A 16,329-nucleotide genomic window follows, 5' to 3' on the forward strand; every position below is an offset into this window, starting at 1 on the left:
ACCAGGTTCCAGGAGAGCATTTCAGCACTACCTCAAGAAGGTTGTGACTTTACCATCAGCTTTGCTCACGTTTTCTATGATTTCTAACACCAGCTGTGCATCTGCGGTATAAAAAATCGGCAGAGAAGCATATTCACCAACTGTGGGGCAGTGCGCCCAGGCAGACCTTCCTTCTGGCAATGAGAAAACCACCAGTGTCCTCTGCCTGGAGCCCCGAGAGTGAGTTAGGGCCACCTTAACGGGAACAGTCTTTCTGCCCGCTAAACATAGGTCAGAAACAGCTACAAGGCCAGGCGCCATCGCACCGAGCCGGAGCCCAGGCCGGGCAGCCCGCACCGCACGGCGGCTCGTCCCGCTCCGCGCAGCGCCGGGCACGGCCCGCAACCCGCAGCTCCCCGCGGCCGGGCGCTGCCCGACAGCCCGTTCCCAGGGCCGGGTGATGCCGCGGCCGCTGCCCGCTACGCCCGATCCCCGCAGTCTCCGCCCGCCGCTCTCCGCCCCTCCCCGCCCCGCGGCGGCTGCCGGCCGCGAGTGCGTGCGGCGGCGCTGGGCTGATTTACGGCTCTGCCGCAAACGGCTCCCGGCGCCGAGCCGGCTGAGCGCGGCCGCGGCGGCCACCTCGCGGCCGGGACGGGGCCGGGCCCCGCAGCCGCTCCGCAGGGCCGGGACGGCGGCAACGGGGCCCCGCGGCCGCGTCCCCCGGGACCGACGGCTCCGAGCCGGCGGCCGGAAAGTTTGGCAAGTTCGCCCCGAGCCCGGGGCCGCTTCCTGCCGTCGGGGACCGGCCAGGGATGCAACAAGACGCCGCGGAGCAGAGCGGCTTCCCCTGGCAGGACGCGCTCGGCGATGCCGGCCCCCGCCTCCCGTTCCGCTGCCCGCGCTGCGGCGAGCGCAGCCGGTTCCGGAGCCTGTCGGCGCTGAGGGCGCACCTGGAGTACGGCCACGGCTACGAGGAGCGGGGCGCTCCGCCCAAAGGCGGCCCCGCGTCCCCGCGGAAGGGCGCGGGCCCGGCCTCGCCTCCGGAGCCCTGCGGGCCGGGCGGCGCCACGCGGTACGTGCCCTGCGCCGGCTGCTGCGACGCCTCGAGCGGCAGCGCCGAGGGCCGGCGGGCGCTGGAGGCCGAGCGGGGCCCCGGCTGCTGCGTGGCCGGCTATGGGCCCGCCGGACCGACACGCTCGCGGCTCCCCTCGCCCGTCCTGCCCGCCGCCGACTCCAAGGCCTCGTTCGAGGCGCACGTCAGGGAGAAGTTCAGCAGGATGGTGGAGGCCGTGGACAAAACGATCGAGAAGCGGATCGACAAGCTTACCAAAGAGCTGGCGCAGAAAACGGCGGAGCTGCTGGAGGTGCGGGCGGCCTTCGTGCAGCTCTCCCAGAAGAAGCAGGAGGTGCAGCGGAGGGAGCGCGCCCTGAGCCGGCAGGTGGACGTGGCGGTGGAGATGATCGCGGCCTTGAAGCAGCGGCTCACAGAGTCTGAGGAGGAGCTGCACCGCAAGGAGGAGTAAGTGGGGAGCCCTGTAAGCGCGCCCGGCCGCCCCGGGGAGCAGCAAGGGAAGATTCGGTCTCTGTGTAAGCGTAGGAATGGCCTGGCGGTCAGCAGCAGCCAAAGGTGGTGTTTCTAAAGCCGTGGCAGGTAGGCACGGCTGGAGCGGGTGGCTTCCACACTTGGAGGCATGGCCACCGGCTTTGACACTGGCTAGTGCCTGTTGTGCGACCCTGCTTCGTGGGGTTGAAGCACACGAGCTGTCATCAGCACATAGTCTGATGTACGCTGACACCTCTGATCCATTATCTTCTATGGAAGAGATGCTTGGATCAGTGCTGTAGGAAATAGGCAGCAAAACCAAGTAGCATCTTTTCCCTGAAGCCATTGCACCACGAGGGGTGCCATGCATGGAGCTGGGCTGTGCAGCAGCAGAGCCATGCTGGAGGCAGTGCTGGATTGGACAGCAAACTACAACACCAGGCGGTGGCAGGACCAGGATCCAGCTGCCAGAGTCATTCTGACTAACCTGGTCCGTCTCAAAAACATGTCTGGGATGCAGCCATGAAAAGCGTAGTGATAGCTGATACATTATTTATACGTGATCTACATAGTTTATGCAGCACTTGATGAAGCCTTTAAGGCTTTTTGGAGCGGCACTGCTTATTTTAGAGAATTGCAAATGAAGAATCTTGGTAATGGAACGCCTCTAGACCAGTTTACCAGCTCACAAAGGGAGATGCTGGTTGCCATGACGCTGATCTTGGGAGAAATAAGGAAGGTGGTGTAGGAGTTCAGTGTGGGAAGTTTGGAGGGCTTTCATCGCTCCTTCCTGCAGCTTAATCTAAGGACTAGAAAGGAAAGGTGCTGATGGCTCCTGTATCTGTAGGAGTCATTACGGAGAGGCTGTGCTGTAGATCACTTGGGAGAATGGACAGCAAAGGTGGTGGGGTTCAAACCCATCTTCCTTGAGGGGATATTCAACAGTACTACCGAATTCTGAAATATCAGGTGATCTTCATAGACAGTACATCTCAAGGACTCAAGATGAAGCTAAAGATAATAGTGGAGATTAGGGAGTTGGGAGAGGGATTTGAGAGGAAGAAAGCAGAAGGAAGCTGTGAAGATACCTTATGGTTTGAAGCAGTTTTGATATTCCCACCTAGCCAAGTTCCCTCTATGGGCTCACAGCATGATTCACCCTACTTGTTCTAGAAAAGTATCCCAGTGTGAAATTGCTCCATGAAGGTCATGCAGACTAGAGAGGGACCTCAGGTAAGCAGCCATATGAGGCTGGAACACTGAACTTCACATACCCAAAGTTAAATGATATGAACCATTCCCCAAACTAGACGCAAGGTATGCTGAAAAATGCACCATTTCTGATCTCCAAGAAAAACGTGCTTCCTGAGACAAAGCAGGAAGTGTTTGGTAGTGCTGCAGAAGAGGAGACCTCCTGGAAAAAGCAAGTGGGGAAATGGAGGTACAATGAGGGCGATATGAGGGGAATGACAAAGTAATTTCTGGGACCTGTCTATATATTCATTCCTTTCTGTGTTCAAAAGTTTAATTATTCGGTGTGCCAAAAAGACCTTCTTCAAAAAGGAGGATCTGAACTTTGATTTCTGGAAGAGGTCCAGATGATTAGAAAGCCAAACAGGGCAGCTTAATGGAAATTGCAGAAGCAGGAGTTCTTGCTGCAGACTGTGAAAAGTCAAAGGCAGCCCTCAGGGACTGCTCTGATACTTGCTGACCTTCAAAAATAAATGCTTTCATCAGTTTCTTTGGACTTTTTATTTATTTATTTTTCCTACAGCAGCCTTGTAAATATGGATAACTTTTCTCAGAAGTGGTACTGATGTTGAACCACCATAACTGAGAACTTATCTTTCTTTCCTCGTTGAGGAGGAAAAAGAAAACAACTTTCTCTCAGAAACATTTCTGTATCGTGCTCTTCCTAAGGAAGGAAAGCGGTCTTTGGTTCCAGTGATTGTCCTGGTTACCAGATACCATGGAACAGGGAAATGCAAAAACCATAAATCATATTATTACGCACTTCTAGATCTCAGAGACTGGACTATGGCTACTATAAATCAGCCTGGGGGTAAAATAAAATACGTTCATCCACAAGGGGAAAGAAATTTTAGCTCAAATCTTAGATGAGGTCACATAACTTCTTCTTTGGAGACTTTTCTAGAGGAAAAAGTTGACAGCTGGTAAGGGGTAGGACAGGTGTGGGTACCACACTAAGGAAACCAATACGTTGTTTAAGCATTATTACTCTAAGCACAGAAAAGTCTTACAGCAGGTGCTGCAGCCTCATCACATTTAGAATGCTGAAAGGCCAAAGCTGCCTTTTATTTTTTTCCTTTTTTAATTATCTGGAGGGCAGTAGTGGTAATGAAAGCTACATCTGGTAGAGAAGCAGGCACAGCTACCAAAGAGAAGTTCTGCTCTCAGCTGGACTCTGGGCAGTTCTGCTGAAATAGCTACAGGGTGAAGCCTTTAGCAACAAGCAAACAAACCATTCAGTTTAAAAAGGTGTCCCAAGAGGAGATGTCCAGCATCTGATGAATGAGTGTGCAAATCAGCACAAGAACTGTGATCTTAATGCTGAGACACGGACGTTTTCCCCAAAGGGATAAGGTTGCATAGAATAAGACACCAAAAAAAACCACCCCAGTCAAACTAAAACCACCTACAAATTCCTCTTCTAGATGACAGCTAGAGGCTGGCTTCTGGAACTCGTGTAAAAACAGCAAAACCTTCAGCAGTGACTTAATTCCACTTGGTCTCTTAATAGGGGCATACGTGCAGTAAGTTGTCATCTCTGACAGTACTTTGTTTAACCGGTCTGATACACTTGTTTTAAGACTGTCTGGTTGTGCCTCTGCTCAGGTACAGCCTGCAATAAACGGGCTATTTCAGAATAGCTGTTGTGGTGAGTGATTACTTCTGCCATTGCCTTCACTGAAAACTTGCAATTAATGAAATTTGGTGTAAATAACAGCTTGACAGTGAGGTTTAGAGTTAGCTCTTACAGACCACTGCAACTGATGCTTTCTCTAAAATATCAGTTTTCCTTTAAGTACAAGCTTCAGCTGTACAACAGAAGTTTTGCTTTTTACTCTAAGAATATGCCCACAGCTAGATGTCGTTCTTCAACCCTTGGTTTCCAGGCATCCTACTCCCTCTTCCCCACCTCCTTTCATCTTCCCACTCAGGAGATTGCCCCTCCTCCCCCTTGCTTGTACTGGCTCAAGTGTCCCACAGAATGGGTCTGTGAATTAAAGCATTTTAATCTTCACAGCGTCACTCCAATAAGTTCAGGGCTCAGATCTAGACCACAACCCAGTGAATGGGTGCAACTGATAGGACAGCGAGAGGAGGAGGTGTGAATCTCTTAAATCAGATGTGCTGATATTGGTGCAGGAATGTGAAACCACAGTCTAATGAGTTATAGATGCCAGCCTTTAGGCAGTAACGCCAATGGGATGATGGATCGGGTCAGCGGCATTAATACTTCATGAATGTATATGCTTTAAATATTTTCACAATGAAAACTTGCTTTGGTAGGAACTCTGCTGTCCTCGGGTACAATAACGAAAGGATTTGTTTCTCTGTCCGCTTTAGGCAGAGGTATTCAAAGTATTCAAATTCTGTAAAGGGATTTGATACTTGGGCACGGAGTTGGCACAGAGCCTTGTGCTTGTCCGCCTACAGAGCAGTTGCAGGTGTCAAAGTTGCTGTAAATAGTCCCAGGACCAGTGTTATCTGTCTGTAGGAGGGTTTGGTTGCAATGTGTGAAACCATTATCCCTTACTGTCAGTTGTTAAGGAGCTGGAGCTGCCCCAGCCTCTGCATCTACTTTGGGTATTGCATGTTTATCTGCAAACACTAAGAGTAGCATCAGGGTCCGTGTGCCAACAACTGCCCTGGTAACACAAACTATAAGTCAATAGTTTGTTGTTCCCTCTTGCTTTACTCACCCTGGGAAGGAGCACTCGCCCCTCCTAAAAGAGTTTGCCTGAGGGAGGTTGCAGCTCCTGAGACAAAGGAGGAAACTGCCTCTTTTCTCTGATGCCTGGTCATAGCCCTTCAACAAACCATTATGCTACACAATGTTTGCTAATGTAAGTCTTGCAAACTATAGGCAAACAGACTAAATCACTGCTGCCTGTTAAGGAAATTTACATATGTCCTAACTGCAGCATCATGTACTCCACTTGTAAAATGCTGTGGCAGGATCTAGACCTTACAGAGCTCTTAAAGGCTAGGATGCAGTGGAATGAAAAGAGGCTGGAGGCTGACAGAGCAGAGGAAAATGAAGGAGCACAGCAGAGTGGGAAAGAGGTGTCACTGAGAACAGAAGGGTTCCAGGAGAACTAATAGCAATGCATAACCTTTCCTTAATATAGCAGAGGTGCTGCAGATGTACAACAGTCAGCCTAAGGTAGCAGAGACTTCCAAACAGAAAGGGCAGCGCTTCAGGTCTGAAAATGATCAGAGGACTGGAGCACCTCCCTGAGCAAGAAAGGTTGAGGGAGTTGGACTTGTTGAGCTCAGAACCTGATTGCAGCCTTCCAGTAGTTCTGGGGAGCTTATAAACAGGAAGGAGACTGTCATTCTACGCAGTCTGATAGTGACGGGCCCCAGCTAGAAGGCCAGCAGCATTGCAGACCACGCACAGTTCTCCACCCTAATAAATTTCTGTCCTTTGAGTTTCCCATCCACTGCAAAGAGGAGCCTGTTGGAGTGCCATCAGCTTCATAAATCCAGAGTGGAATTGTGAAATGAAAGGAATTGCAGTGCTGTAAGTGAGGTGACAATAACGTCTTAAACATGGTCTCTGTGAGTTTAGATTAGCTTCTTCCTATGCATTCTTTGATGGCTCTTTATTACCACGTCACTCTGAACAAGCACAGTCACAGCCCTAAAACTAGAAAGGGTTGGCAGAGCTTAACAAGCAGGCACCTCTCCATTTCTTAGGCCAGATTTTGTGGGTAAGTTAATATAAACTAACATTCACAAATGTTCTCATCCAAAAAAATATGTGCTGGTTTATAGCTCATTCCTACCACTAGATCATCCATGTGTACAACCCATGGATGCTCTCCGCTGTGGTCTAGAACAGACTGATGCAGCTTGAAGTCTAAATGGCAGATCTGCATAGCTGACTACTTGTGCCTAACTTCATAAGGCAAAAACAGCACACTTAAGATAATAATTGTCTGCAACAATGCTGAGTTAATCTTTGATGAAATGCAGAGAGGCTTTGGATTTGTTATAAACAAACAAAGCTCTGAAAGGCTATTACTGCTACAAAGCATTTCCCAGTTTAAGCTTAAAATGCTTTTAATCTCAGGCGCTGTATTTCAAATGAACATGAACTAATCATGCTCTTTTTCGTTTGGCAGGCATTGGTTCTCCCAACTCCCACACCCTAAGTTCTGTACAAAGCAAAAAAGCACGGCTTCATTGGCAGAGTAGGAGCTGTTTATCCAGGCTTTATTAACTGGGGAAATCCTGCATGCCCAGATTTGCCATTTTTCATAATATGTGGCTCACTGTAACCAAACGTCTCCCACTCAGAGCTCCTGAAAGAAGAGGCCCAAATGGCAGCCTGTGTATCACCAGTATGCAGAGCCCTTCCAAATGAGCTCTGTTTCTGCACAGCTGAGATCTTTCCGAGTCAGCAGTGCTATCTGTTGCTTCCAATTGTGTTACAAGAAATATTTCTGAACTCCTGACCTAAAACTTGGTCTTCCCACACACATACTCCTTGCCTGATCATCTCTAGATTCTCTCTTAATCTCCTATATTCCCACTAGTTCCAAATCCCAACACGGCTCTTGGAACTACTTGCAGGATTACAACCAGAATGGAGCTCAGTGGCCACAGTAGCTCTTTTAAGTTAGGAACTACCACAGCAGCTACATTAACCTTCTGTAAGACTGCGATGAGCCTGGAAGATTCCATACACTTCATGATTCAGGTCAGACAGGCACATTTCTAAATAGAAAAGGAGAAGGTGGATCTGTTTTCAGATAGGTGGCTGCGTCCAGGGACTACAAGAGGTGAATGGTGGTGCTTAATGATAACAACATTTCTGTCCAGTGGCCTGCAGACCAACAAGACTGTTTGCAAGAGATCTAGTAATGGGACAAAAACACTCAAACCCACTGCCTATAAACTTGAATTCAACATTCAGAGTTCCAGATCTTCACTCAGTGTTTGAAAAAATGCTGAAATCCCTTAATAAAGGAGGATGGTAATTAGTCATCGTGGCAAATCACCATGAAGAAAGGGGGAAGCATCAATAATTCTTTGACAGCAGCGAGACCAGAGCCCCTCCCATTATTTGTTACCTCTCTGCAATCTTTTTGTCTTACAGAGAAGTTGTTACTTTCAACCACTTCCTTGAAGAAGCGGCAGAAAAAGAAGTGAGGGGAAAAGCCAGACTGCAGCACTTCATCGAGAACCTGTTGCAGCGTGTGGATCTGGCAGAAAGGCAGCTAGAGTATTACCAAAATCAGCAGATTGCGTGCAACCACACGGGTGGCAGTGACCACGTGGTAAGCCAGCAAGTTCTTTCATTAATTGTCACCCACCGCTCAGGGGAAAGTGCTCAGCTTTGAATGTGAGTAGGCTCAGTGAGACAAGCTAATTGCTGCTCCAGACAGGTTTGGGTTTGTACAACATTTCTTTAGACTTATGTTTATTTATGTTTTAACCACCACTTCACGTATTTGTCATGCCACACGTGGAGCGTGTGTTAGGCAATAAAAGGTAAGTTTCAAACAATTCTGTACCTCGTATTGAAACCTGAAAAGTCTCACTCATGTGAGTTTTGTTTGCTGCTTAGAGCTCTGATGATCTGATGGTGGTGTGGAAAACAATCTGGATTTGTAACCTCGCATAACCTGATCATAGGACAGAGAACAAAGGCAGCAGGCAGACGAAAACTTCAGCTTTGTGGCTTTACAGCTGCAGTCAGGAACTGGTACATTAGGGATGGAAAGAATGGCGATAACTGTAAGTGCTGCTGCTACACAAAGCCACACAAAACAAGGCTGGTGCTTCCTTCCTCCTTACTGATACTGATGCTGAACTGGCAGTTCATGGGTCCTGGTGGTCATACAGCAGAAAAATTAACCTGGCAGAACAGCTAACCTGGCAAAGGGTGGGAAAAGTAGAAGTGGTGGTAAGGCACTGTGCCATGTGAAAACCACGGTGCTGTTAGTGACCAAACACACCCTAATCCTTGCTCTTGCTGTGGTTTCCTGCAGAACCAGCTGTGGGACTTTGAATAATAGGTCAGACTTGAAGCAGTAAACTGGGAATGAAAAGCAGGGTGGGTCTTGCACTGGCTTGGGATGGCCAGATGGGTAGACTTACTGGCCAGAGAACATTTAATGAACTTCTCGGGGCTGCAGCAGTGTGGAAAAGGTTGAGGGAACAATACATAGAAGCATAGTTCATCCTATCTTAACTCCACCTAAGCCAGACTTTATTTCTCTTTGAACAAAGAAAGGAACAGAGAGGATGAGAGCATCTAGAGATGGGAAAGGGAGAGAAGATAGTAATTAAATATTCGCCAGATTGTTATTTTTTTCCAGCTTTGGCTATTTGGCTTTGCTGGAAACACTTTCCCTTGCATCACATACTGACAGTTTTTTGGAGATTGTGAAGATTTTCAGGAAAGAGATGGATCCCCACAGCAGACATGTAAGCCTGCTAGCAGTTCAGCTTGCTTGCTTGTCAGGGACTTGTAGGAAGAGTGAGCAGATTCCACATCAGACTTCACAGACTAGAAACCACTTCTGGCAGAACATTGCTTTTAAGAATAACTATTCTCATTATTACTGCTAAAACTCGGTGTTTTCCCTACAGTGCATTATATTTTTGTGGCAAGTTTTATCCACATGACTTCCACAGTGAATTTCAATTCCAGTGAATACCCTGTATTATCTGTGTTAAATAGTCACTCTTCCTCATGGAGGTGAGATGAGAGGCATTTCATCAGGCACTGTAATAAACAGGCACCTAGTGGTGGAAAGCAAAGGTTCCCCTAACCACTTGGAAGACAAAGACCTATAGGCAAGAGCCAAATAAATGTAGATGTGCTGAAATGTTGCATAAGACATCTCAGCCAGCGTCTGTGAGATTCTTGAGGGGGGCTGTAAAGATGGATCTCAGTATTAAATCTTCTCCCATACTCTTGATGTGTTTACCGGGATCCTTGGCTCAGCAGTGTTCCCTGGGGAAGGCAGTGAATTTTAAGGCAGCTGACCTGCTTTCTGAGTGACTTCAGCATTCCTTTCAGGTCACCCATCCAAATATTGACCAGCCTGACCTTCAGGAGGTAATTACAGAAAAGCACACCATGGGATGGCTCCAGACTCCTATCCAAGACAGATGACAGCAAAGTCAGGCTGGGCACGAGTCCATCTGCAAAGTGTGGACAATACCAGGGACACAGGGAACATTTGCTTGGCTCAGTGACTTCATTAAATGATACTCAAAGGCTCAGAGTAGAGATACTGACAGGAGATCAATGATAAGAAGCCAGGCGGTACCCAGACTGCGTTAGGCTGAGCTGGTATTAAGCGCTTCCTTTCCTGACCCCCAGTGAAAGAGGGGCTAGATAAAGTGATACCAAGCTGTCAACCAACCTCTTGTAAAAAACAAAGCCCTGCAAAGTTGTGCCAACACTGCAACTACACTGTCCCTACTTAATATTGAGATTTGGGGTGGGAAGAGCAAGAAACACTTCTGTTCTCATTCACCAGCCTTGAGTGCTGCTGCAGGAAAGCCAGGGGCTGGTAGCTGAAGCTTCCTAGCTGCTCATATAAAGGAAATGTTATCACTGCAAAATTAAGGGGTCTGAGAAAAAATTAATTTAATACAGCTTATTCAAGCACTGTCCCTTGTTAATTGTCTTCAACATAGTAATTACTTCTTATTGTTCCGTACTGCTTAATCTTATGTGAAGCATCTCTGTTCAGCCCACACTTGCTTAGCAGTTTACTGTGATTATCATTAGGATAAAAATAGTGGGGAGAAATTCCAACCACAAAGTTTTAAAAACAAAATAAATTGGAGCAATAATAATCTGCAAGAAGGTTTTTTTCTAAATTTCTTTCATGAATATTCTTTTAGTGCTAACAGGAGGTGTGAATAGAAACGGGATTTTGAAGACTAAATTACATGTATTTTACCCCCACATCTCAGCTACTTGATAATTTAATATTAATACATTTTCTCTTTCTGTTTTCCTTGCAGTTTACAGACATTTCATTAAACAAGAAACCCAGATGCCTGTACGTATGTCTTCTTATTCTTTTCTTACCTAGAGATGTAACTTGCTGTGCTTACATTGTTGCTTTTGCGTTTCAAATTGAACCCAGAGCCTGAATCAGGTTGGGTTTGATCAGGTTCTATACCTGAGGGTGGTCCATCATTATGTGACGTAATAGAAGAATACCAAATTACTGCCAAATCATAATAAAATGAAATATTTTTAAAGGAGAAAAGAATAATTTTATGTAAAATAAATGACTTTCCCATTGAACTCTACTAGCCTATTGCAACACTACAGTTCCGGAGTCTGTTTGGTAAACACAGACCAGGATTTGGCTGAAAATATCTGTAACATTCTGTAGGTAGGAGAGAGACAGTTGTCATTTCCTAACTGACAGTAACACTGTCGACTTAAAAATCACGTGTAAACAGGCAAGTGTTCTCAGAAAATATTGGTGCTAACAACATCTCAGGTTACTCAAGCAGCTGTTCTGGGAGCAGCAGAACTAATCTGGGCTGTTTTCCTAAGGTACGAGTGACTTTGTATTTTCTTTTCAGGCCTGTAGTTGCTATAATATGATGGTAATCAAGGAAGATAGAAATGTAATAAAACCAGTTAAGTTAGTTACTGATTTGGTGAGCTGAGTCCTTCCACTTGAGAAGCCTCTGGTCTAAATGTAGCACATTTTAGAGCGCAAAGGCACGTGTGAAACTGTTCAGAGGTTTCTGTTTAACTGCTGATAAAGCTCCCCTTTCAAAAGGCACTGCCAAAACCAGCATTCAGTGGTAGCCCCTTTATTCTGAATGATCAGATTAAGGATATTTTAACTTGTCCCATGAAACATAGAGGAGAAGATGCTCAGAGGGGCAGGGGAGTTTTATTTTGCTCTGCCCGTTCTGTAGGTGAAGGCAAACTCTGATTTTTCAAAAAGCAGCCTTGAAATGGGGCCAGATTTGAAGGAAAAAGACACATGAAGAGGAACAGATTTTGTTGGTACCACATATGAGTTTGAACCACGTGTGTTGGTACCACATTTGTATTTGAAACAGAGGGTCCCTGTGCAATTACGTGTAGAGGAGGGGAAGGGGCACAGCCAGAAAAGTGTTAGGTTGGACAGTTCAGTATTGGTGACTATTGCTGTAAATCAAGGAGAATGGCACGGGGAGAACAAAGTGAGGTTGTACATCCTTATGGGGGAGGCTGTTATTGTGGCACTCACAAGCTGCAGCTTTTTCCAAAGCTGGCTTTGTCAGTGTGCAATATTGCTTAACTCCCAGGACAATTAATAGCAGATAGGTGGTTTCCAGACACAGCAAACTAACAAAAATATCCCTGTGGGAACTCTTAAGAGGCAGCACATGTGCTCTTCTCATTGATTGTAGCAGCTAGTGCCTGCACCCATAGTAATGCTGTTACACCACATGTACCTCTTCTAAAATATTTTGAGATGATGTTAAAAGGGACTGTAATATTCTTAGTTGAGCTGTGGCTTAAAGATAAAATCACAGAGCAGAAAGCTTGGCTCTGCTTGCACAGCACCACACATGTAACGGCCTGAGCTCATCAATTTCATCATCTCCTACTGGGCCTGAATCATCACAGAGAGAATAAAGAATTCAGCTTACTTTGGCTTATAAAATTTTGTACCCACCTTCACACCAATTTCTTTATTCTCCTTTCCTCTTCTCCCCTTTCATACTGCAGCCTAAAGCAGATCTAAAGAGTTCGAAGCTGGGTGGCCAGCAAAGAAGCAGTTGAGCTTCCTGAGCTACAGAGGTATCCTCAGATCCCACTAGCAGACCTCACAGTTCTTGCACCTGCTTTCTGCTGTCATTGGAGCCAACATGGTCTTCCAAAGACTGCAGGGACAGCTGTTCTTTGCGGAGAGTTATTTTGAATGTTAACATTCCTTTAAAGAGGATGTAGACCTGAGCAAGGTGACAGCACTCCAGTATCAGCAGAATCATATCCTGAATGCTAGTCGAGGTGAAGATACATGAAGGGTCCACCGGTAACGTGTAGGAGCTCGTGTAGTGAGGGATGCTTTTAAGTATTGAGAAATGGAATTCATATTGCAGTTGTTTTTAACTTTCAGTCTGGCCCTGTAAAACAAGGCTGTTTTCTGCATTCAGAATTATATGGGTTTGGGATATTGTGGACACCTCTCACATTGAAGGATTGAGTAATAATTATTGTTAATTGTTATTATTAATTTCAGGAGCAGAGGAAGTCAACACACTTCATATAACATCCCTGACGCAAAGCCTCATTCCTTTCAGAAAGGAAGATGTTTGCTAAAAAAAGCAAAGGAAGAGAAAACCAGCCTGCAGCCAGTCAGATACTTCTATGAACCTGTTGATTGCCCAAGAGAAATATGGAGAGCACAAAAGAAGGGTGAACCAGTTTGCTCTGCCCGGAAATTGAGTGCAAAGTCCAAGATGGGTAAAAAGACCAAACAGCTATAGGAGCAGTAACACAGGAGCTTGGCTTCGGCAGAACCAATATTGAATGAAGTTAATCATCCCACTTTTTCCTATCCATCTGGCCACACAGAACATATCAAATATAATATAAGGGAATATATACAATATGGCATATTTATAATACTTAGTAACGCCATTCCCTCTTTGGGCACTAAAAGAGAAGGGACATTTTATTCAGTTTACACAGAGGGTTTTCTATCTATTTATTTATTTATAGAGCTTATTTTAAATGACTACAGTTATCTTGCGGAGCAATACTGTGGCTGTATGTTTAATTATTTTAGTGGCAGCATGTGGCTTGATTTATTTTCCATCTATGCTGTTGCTGAAGTTCAGAAGAATCCATTTAATCGGCACTCAAATAGTCACTCTTCCAGCCCAGGCAGGTATAAGATCAATGATTAACTGCTACCTGCACAGGCGTACTTAGATGCAGAAAGCTTACTTGAGTTGCTTGGAGGCTGTTAATAGCAGCAGATTGCTACCCTGCCTTTTGGGTGCTTCTCCAGACCTGGCAGTGTAGCCCCCACCTGCACGGAGCGCGCTGAGCCTGGGTGGCAGCTGGCAGCAAGCAGCAGCAGCTGGAGGGCAGCAAGTGGCAGAGCAGAGCAGCACACTGCATTGCATGGCACCCTGCGTGAGTCTGTGCTTGTTGTGGGGCATGAGAGGGATGGAGCGGCTGTGATCGTAACTGAAACCCTTCAGATCTTCATGAAGAATCCTTCCAAGGAGAATAGATTCTGGAATTTCAGCTGCAAACCCAAGAGTACGGAAGACTGCAGGATAGGAATTCCTGTGTTTACAGTGGTTTGTGCCAATTAAAAGGATCCTTACTCACCAGAGTATATATCAAGATGAGTTTTCCATGTGTATAGGTTTTTTTTGTGACATGAATCCTCATACCATGTTTACAAATAGGAACATCCTGTCCATGTTACCGATGGGATTTGTTTTCTCGAGAAAAAGAATAGGTGGGACAAGTCCGCGTAATTTATTTTTAAATGCTCATATAACAGATGTAAATTGTTTTTGTGGAAGGTGATTTTTACAGTACGTGTCTAGAGACTTGTGACAAATGTTTTTCATTTTTATAACTGACTGTAAACAGAAATGAGTTTTAAAAGACAGCGTGTCGCTATGATTACTGCTGCAATAAGCACCTGAGCTGCAATATTTTTAGAGCAGATGACCAGTCTGTTAGCTCAGATCAGGTAACTACAGATGTCATACATCTGTCAGTGCACGGAGCTCCCGGAAAGTAGCTGAGTAAAGAAAGAGTATTATTCCTCACCTTCATTTTCAGTGGTGTTTGTGGAACAATCAGATGTATGTTTAAAGATTCTCAACACTGTTTGAATAGAAAGTCACAGTGTGAAACAAATTCAGGTATTTAGTTTGCAATGACATTTTAATATTTAACTGTGTCACAAGGCCACGCTTGGCCTTACGCTAAACATTGTGGTGGAAAGGATTTGTCAGTTGTGTTGCATGGGTTTTGGTCAGGTCGTGTGTAATGAGAACAGTCTTAGGCAAACCACGTCATAGGAACTGCCTTTGATTTCTTCTGCTCCCACTTCCTACAGACATGAAAGCCCTTTTTTGAGGATAATGAAAGTGATCTTTATATTCCATTCCTTAATTCACTTGGCACTAAAAGTATTATTTTTACATGCCTATCTACTCTGTTTGTCACCAAAGTTAAGTGCAACTACTAGTTCACTAATTAGATATTTATTTTATTATTTATTGCGCCAAAACCTTGACTGTAAGTTGTCCTTTTTTGGGGGGGGAAGAGAAAAAAAGAGAGTAAAAGAAGTTGCATGTTCCTAAACTTTTCAAATCCTAATTTATAGTTACTTGCTGAACAGATGCTGGGTTAGCTAACTGAAGAGAAATTGGATTGCACTGTAACCCCAGATAAAAGTTTTTAGAGTATAAACATTCTAATAATAAAGTTATATTTCTCAGTTACGGTGTTGTTTAACTTAGTGAAAATACAATGTGTCTACAAAAGCCTATCTAACAGGGAGAAAGAGACAGCAAGGAATAGTCCCCTTTTGACTTTGGCCTGATCCTCACACAAAGGGAGATTCAGGAGGAGCTGGATGCCCAGTTCCCAGACATTTTTAGAGCACCTTGTCCATAACTAAAGCCAGCTCAGAGCAGCACGTGTGCAGGCTGGGCCCTTACAGGTGACCTTTGCTAAAAACAAAATGTTCTAACACATGTAATGCTACCAGCCCGGAAAGCAAGAGACTAATTGAAACCCAGACCTCTAATGAGAGCTCTTCACGCACAAACCACAATGATTCTGAGATGCCCCTGCCAGCCAAAGAGAGTGCATTTTTGAAGCACTTGACAGTATTGGTTCCCTCTCCCCCCATCTCAGTAGTAAAAACAGCCTTCTCCTGCCACAGCAGATCTAAAGACATTTCTTTTGTTTTCAAGAGTTACTGGAAATATTCAGCTAGATATTTGTACTCAGCGGGATGGCGGCCAATTAGAGCAGTTACCAAGCCAAACAAATTAGCACTTGTATCATCTCTAATAATCTCTTCCAATGCCACCAGCTCTTTCGGTCTCCTTGAGTGGAGTCCCACTATTCTCTGTCTTTATTCTGCGTCACCAAATAGTTGCCTCTATTTGTTCTTACATCAGGCTAATGCTGATTATTTCCATACATCCTGTCTGAAGTGGTTGGAGTGGACTATTTTAGTGCTTTCTGCAGCAGGCATGGACATTTATTATTTTATTTTTTTTAGAAAAAAATAATCCCAGAAATGATTTTATTACATGAAACATGCAACAAACTCTTAAAAATAGATCCTGTTGTGACATGAACAAAATGTCCTTTCCCGTTTTGCTGCTAATGCCACCCTATAGCCAGACACGTTTCATAGCCCGGTCTCTTGAATTACCAGCTGAGTGTCTCTCCAAGAAGACACGAGCAGCCCAGGGTCTGCCCTTGTCCCCTGTGAGAAGTGCTGTGCAGGCACCTGTTGGGCAGAAGCACGCGCCAGCCTCAGTGCTGCCTGCAGCCAGGCTGCCCAGTGGCATCTGAG

The 16,329-nt window shown here is 45.7% G+C and overlaps 1 protein-coding gene across 2 annotated transcripts; it reads left to right on the forward strand.

Annotated features, from left to right (window-relative positions):
* Positions 1–584: 584 nt before the first annotated feature.
* On the forward strand, positions 585–15,238 carry ZNF365 (zinc finger protein 365). Of its 2 annotated transcripts, XM_015866258.3 has the most exons (4): positions 585–1,498; positions 7,875–8,055; positions 10,766–10,803; positions 13,003–15,238. In XM_015866258.3, the coding sequence occupies exons 1-4, from the start codon at positions 792–794 to the stop codon at positions 13,247–13,249; spliced, it is 1,173 nt and encodes a 390-aa protein (XP_015721744.2). In that variant the 5' UTR covers positions 585–791; the 3' UTR covers positions 13,250–15,238. The 2 variants fall into 2 exon arrangements, with proteins under 2 accessions (XP_015721744.2, XP_085410128.1); XM_085554002.1 differs by lacking the exons at positions 7,875–8,055; positions 10,766–10,803; positions 13,003–15,238 and adding an exon at positions 4,198–4,405 and having other exon boundaries at positions 640–1,498.
* Positions 15,239–16,329: the final 1,091 nt, after the last annotated feature.

This window comes from Coturnix japonica, chromosome 8 (assembly GCF_054131305.1).
Source record: "Coturnix japonica strain WE chromosome 8, WE-NBRP24, whole genome shotgun sequence".
Lineage (NCBI taxonomy): Eukaryota > Metazoa > Chordata > Aves > Galliformes > Phasianidae > Coturnix > Coturnix japonica.

Excerpts from the sequence above, each read along its gene's own strand:
- ZNF365 (XM_015866258.3), top strand. The coding sequence starts at position 792 with ATGCAACAAGACGCCGCGGAGCAGAGCGGCTTCCCCTGGCAGGACGCG. Across the intron at positions 1,499-7,874 it reads GAGCTGCACCGCAAGGAGGA|AGAAGTTGTTACTTTCAACC; the intron begins GTAAGTGGGGAG and ends TTTGTCTTACAG. Across the intron at positions 8,056-10,765 it reads CGGGTGGCAGTGACCACGTG|TTTACAGACATTTCATTAAA; the intron begins GTAAGCCAGCAA and ends TTTTCCTTGCAG.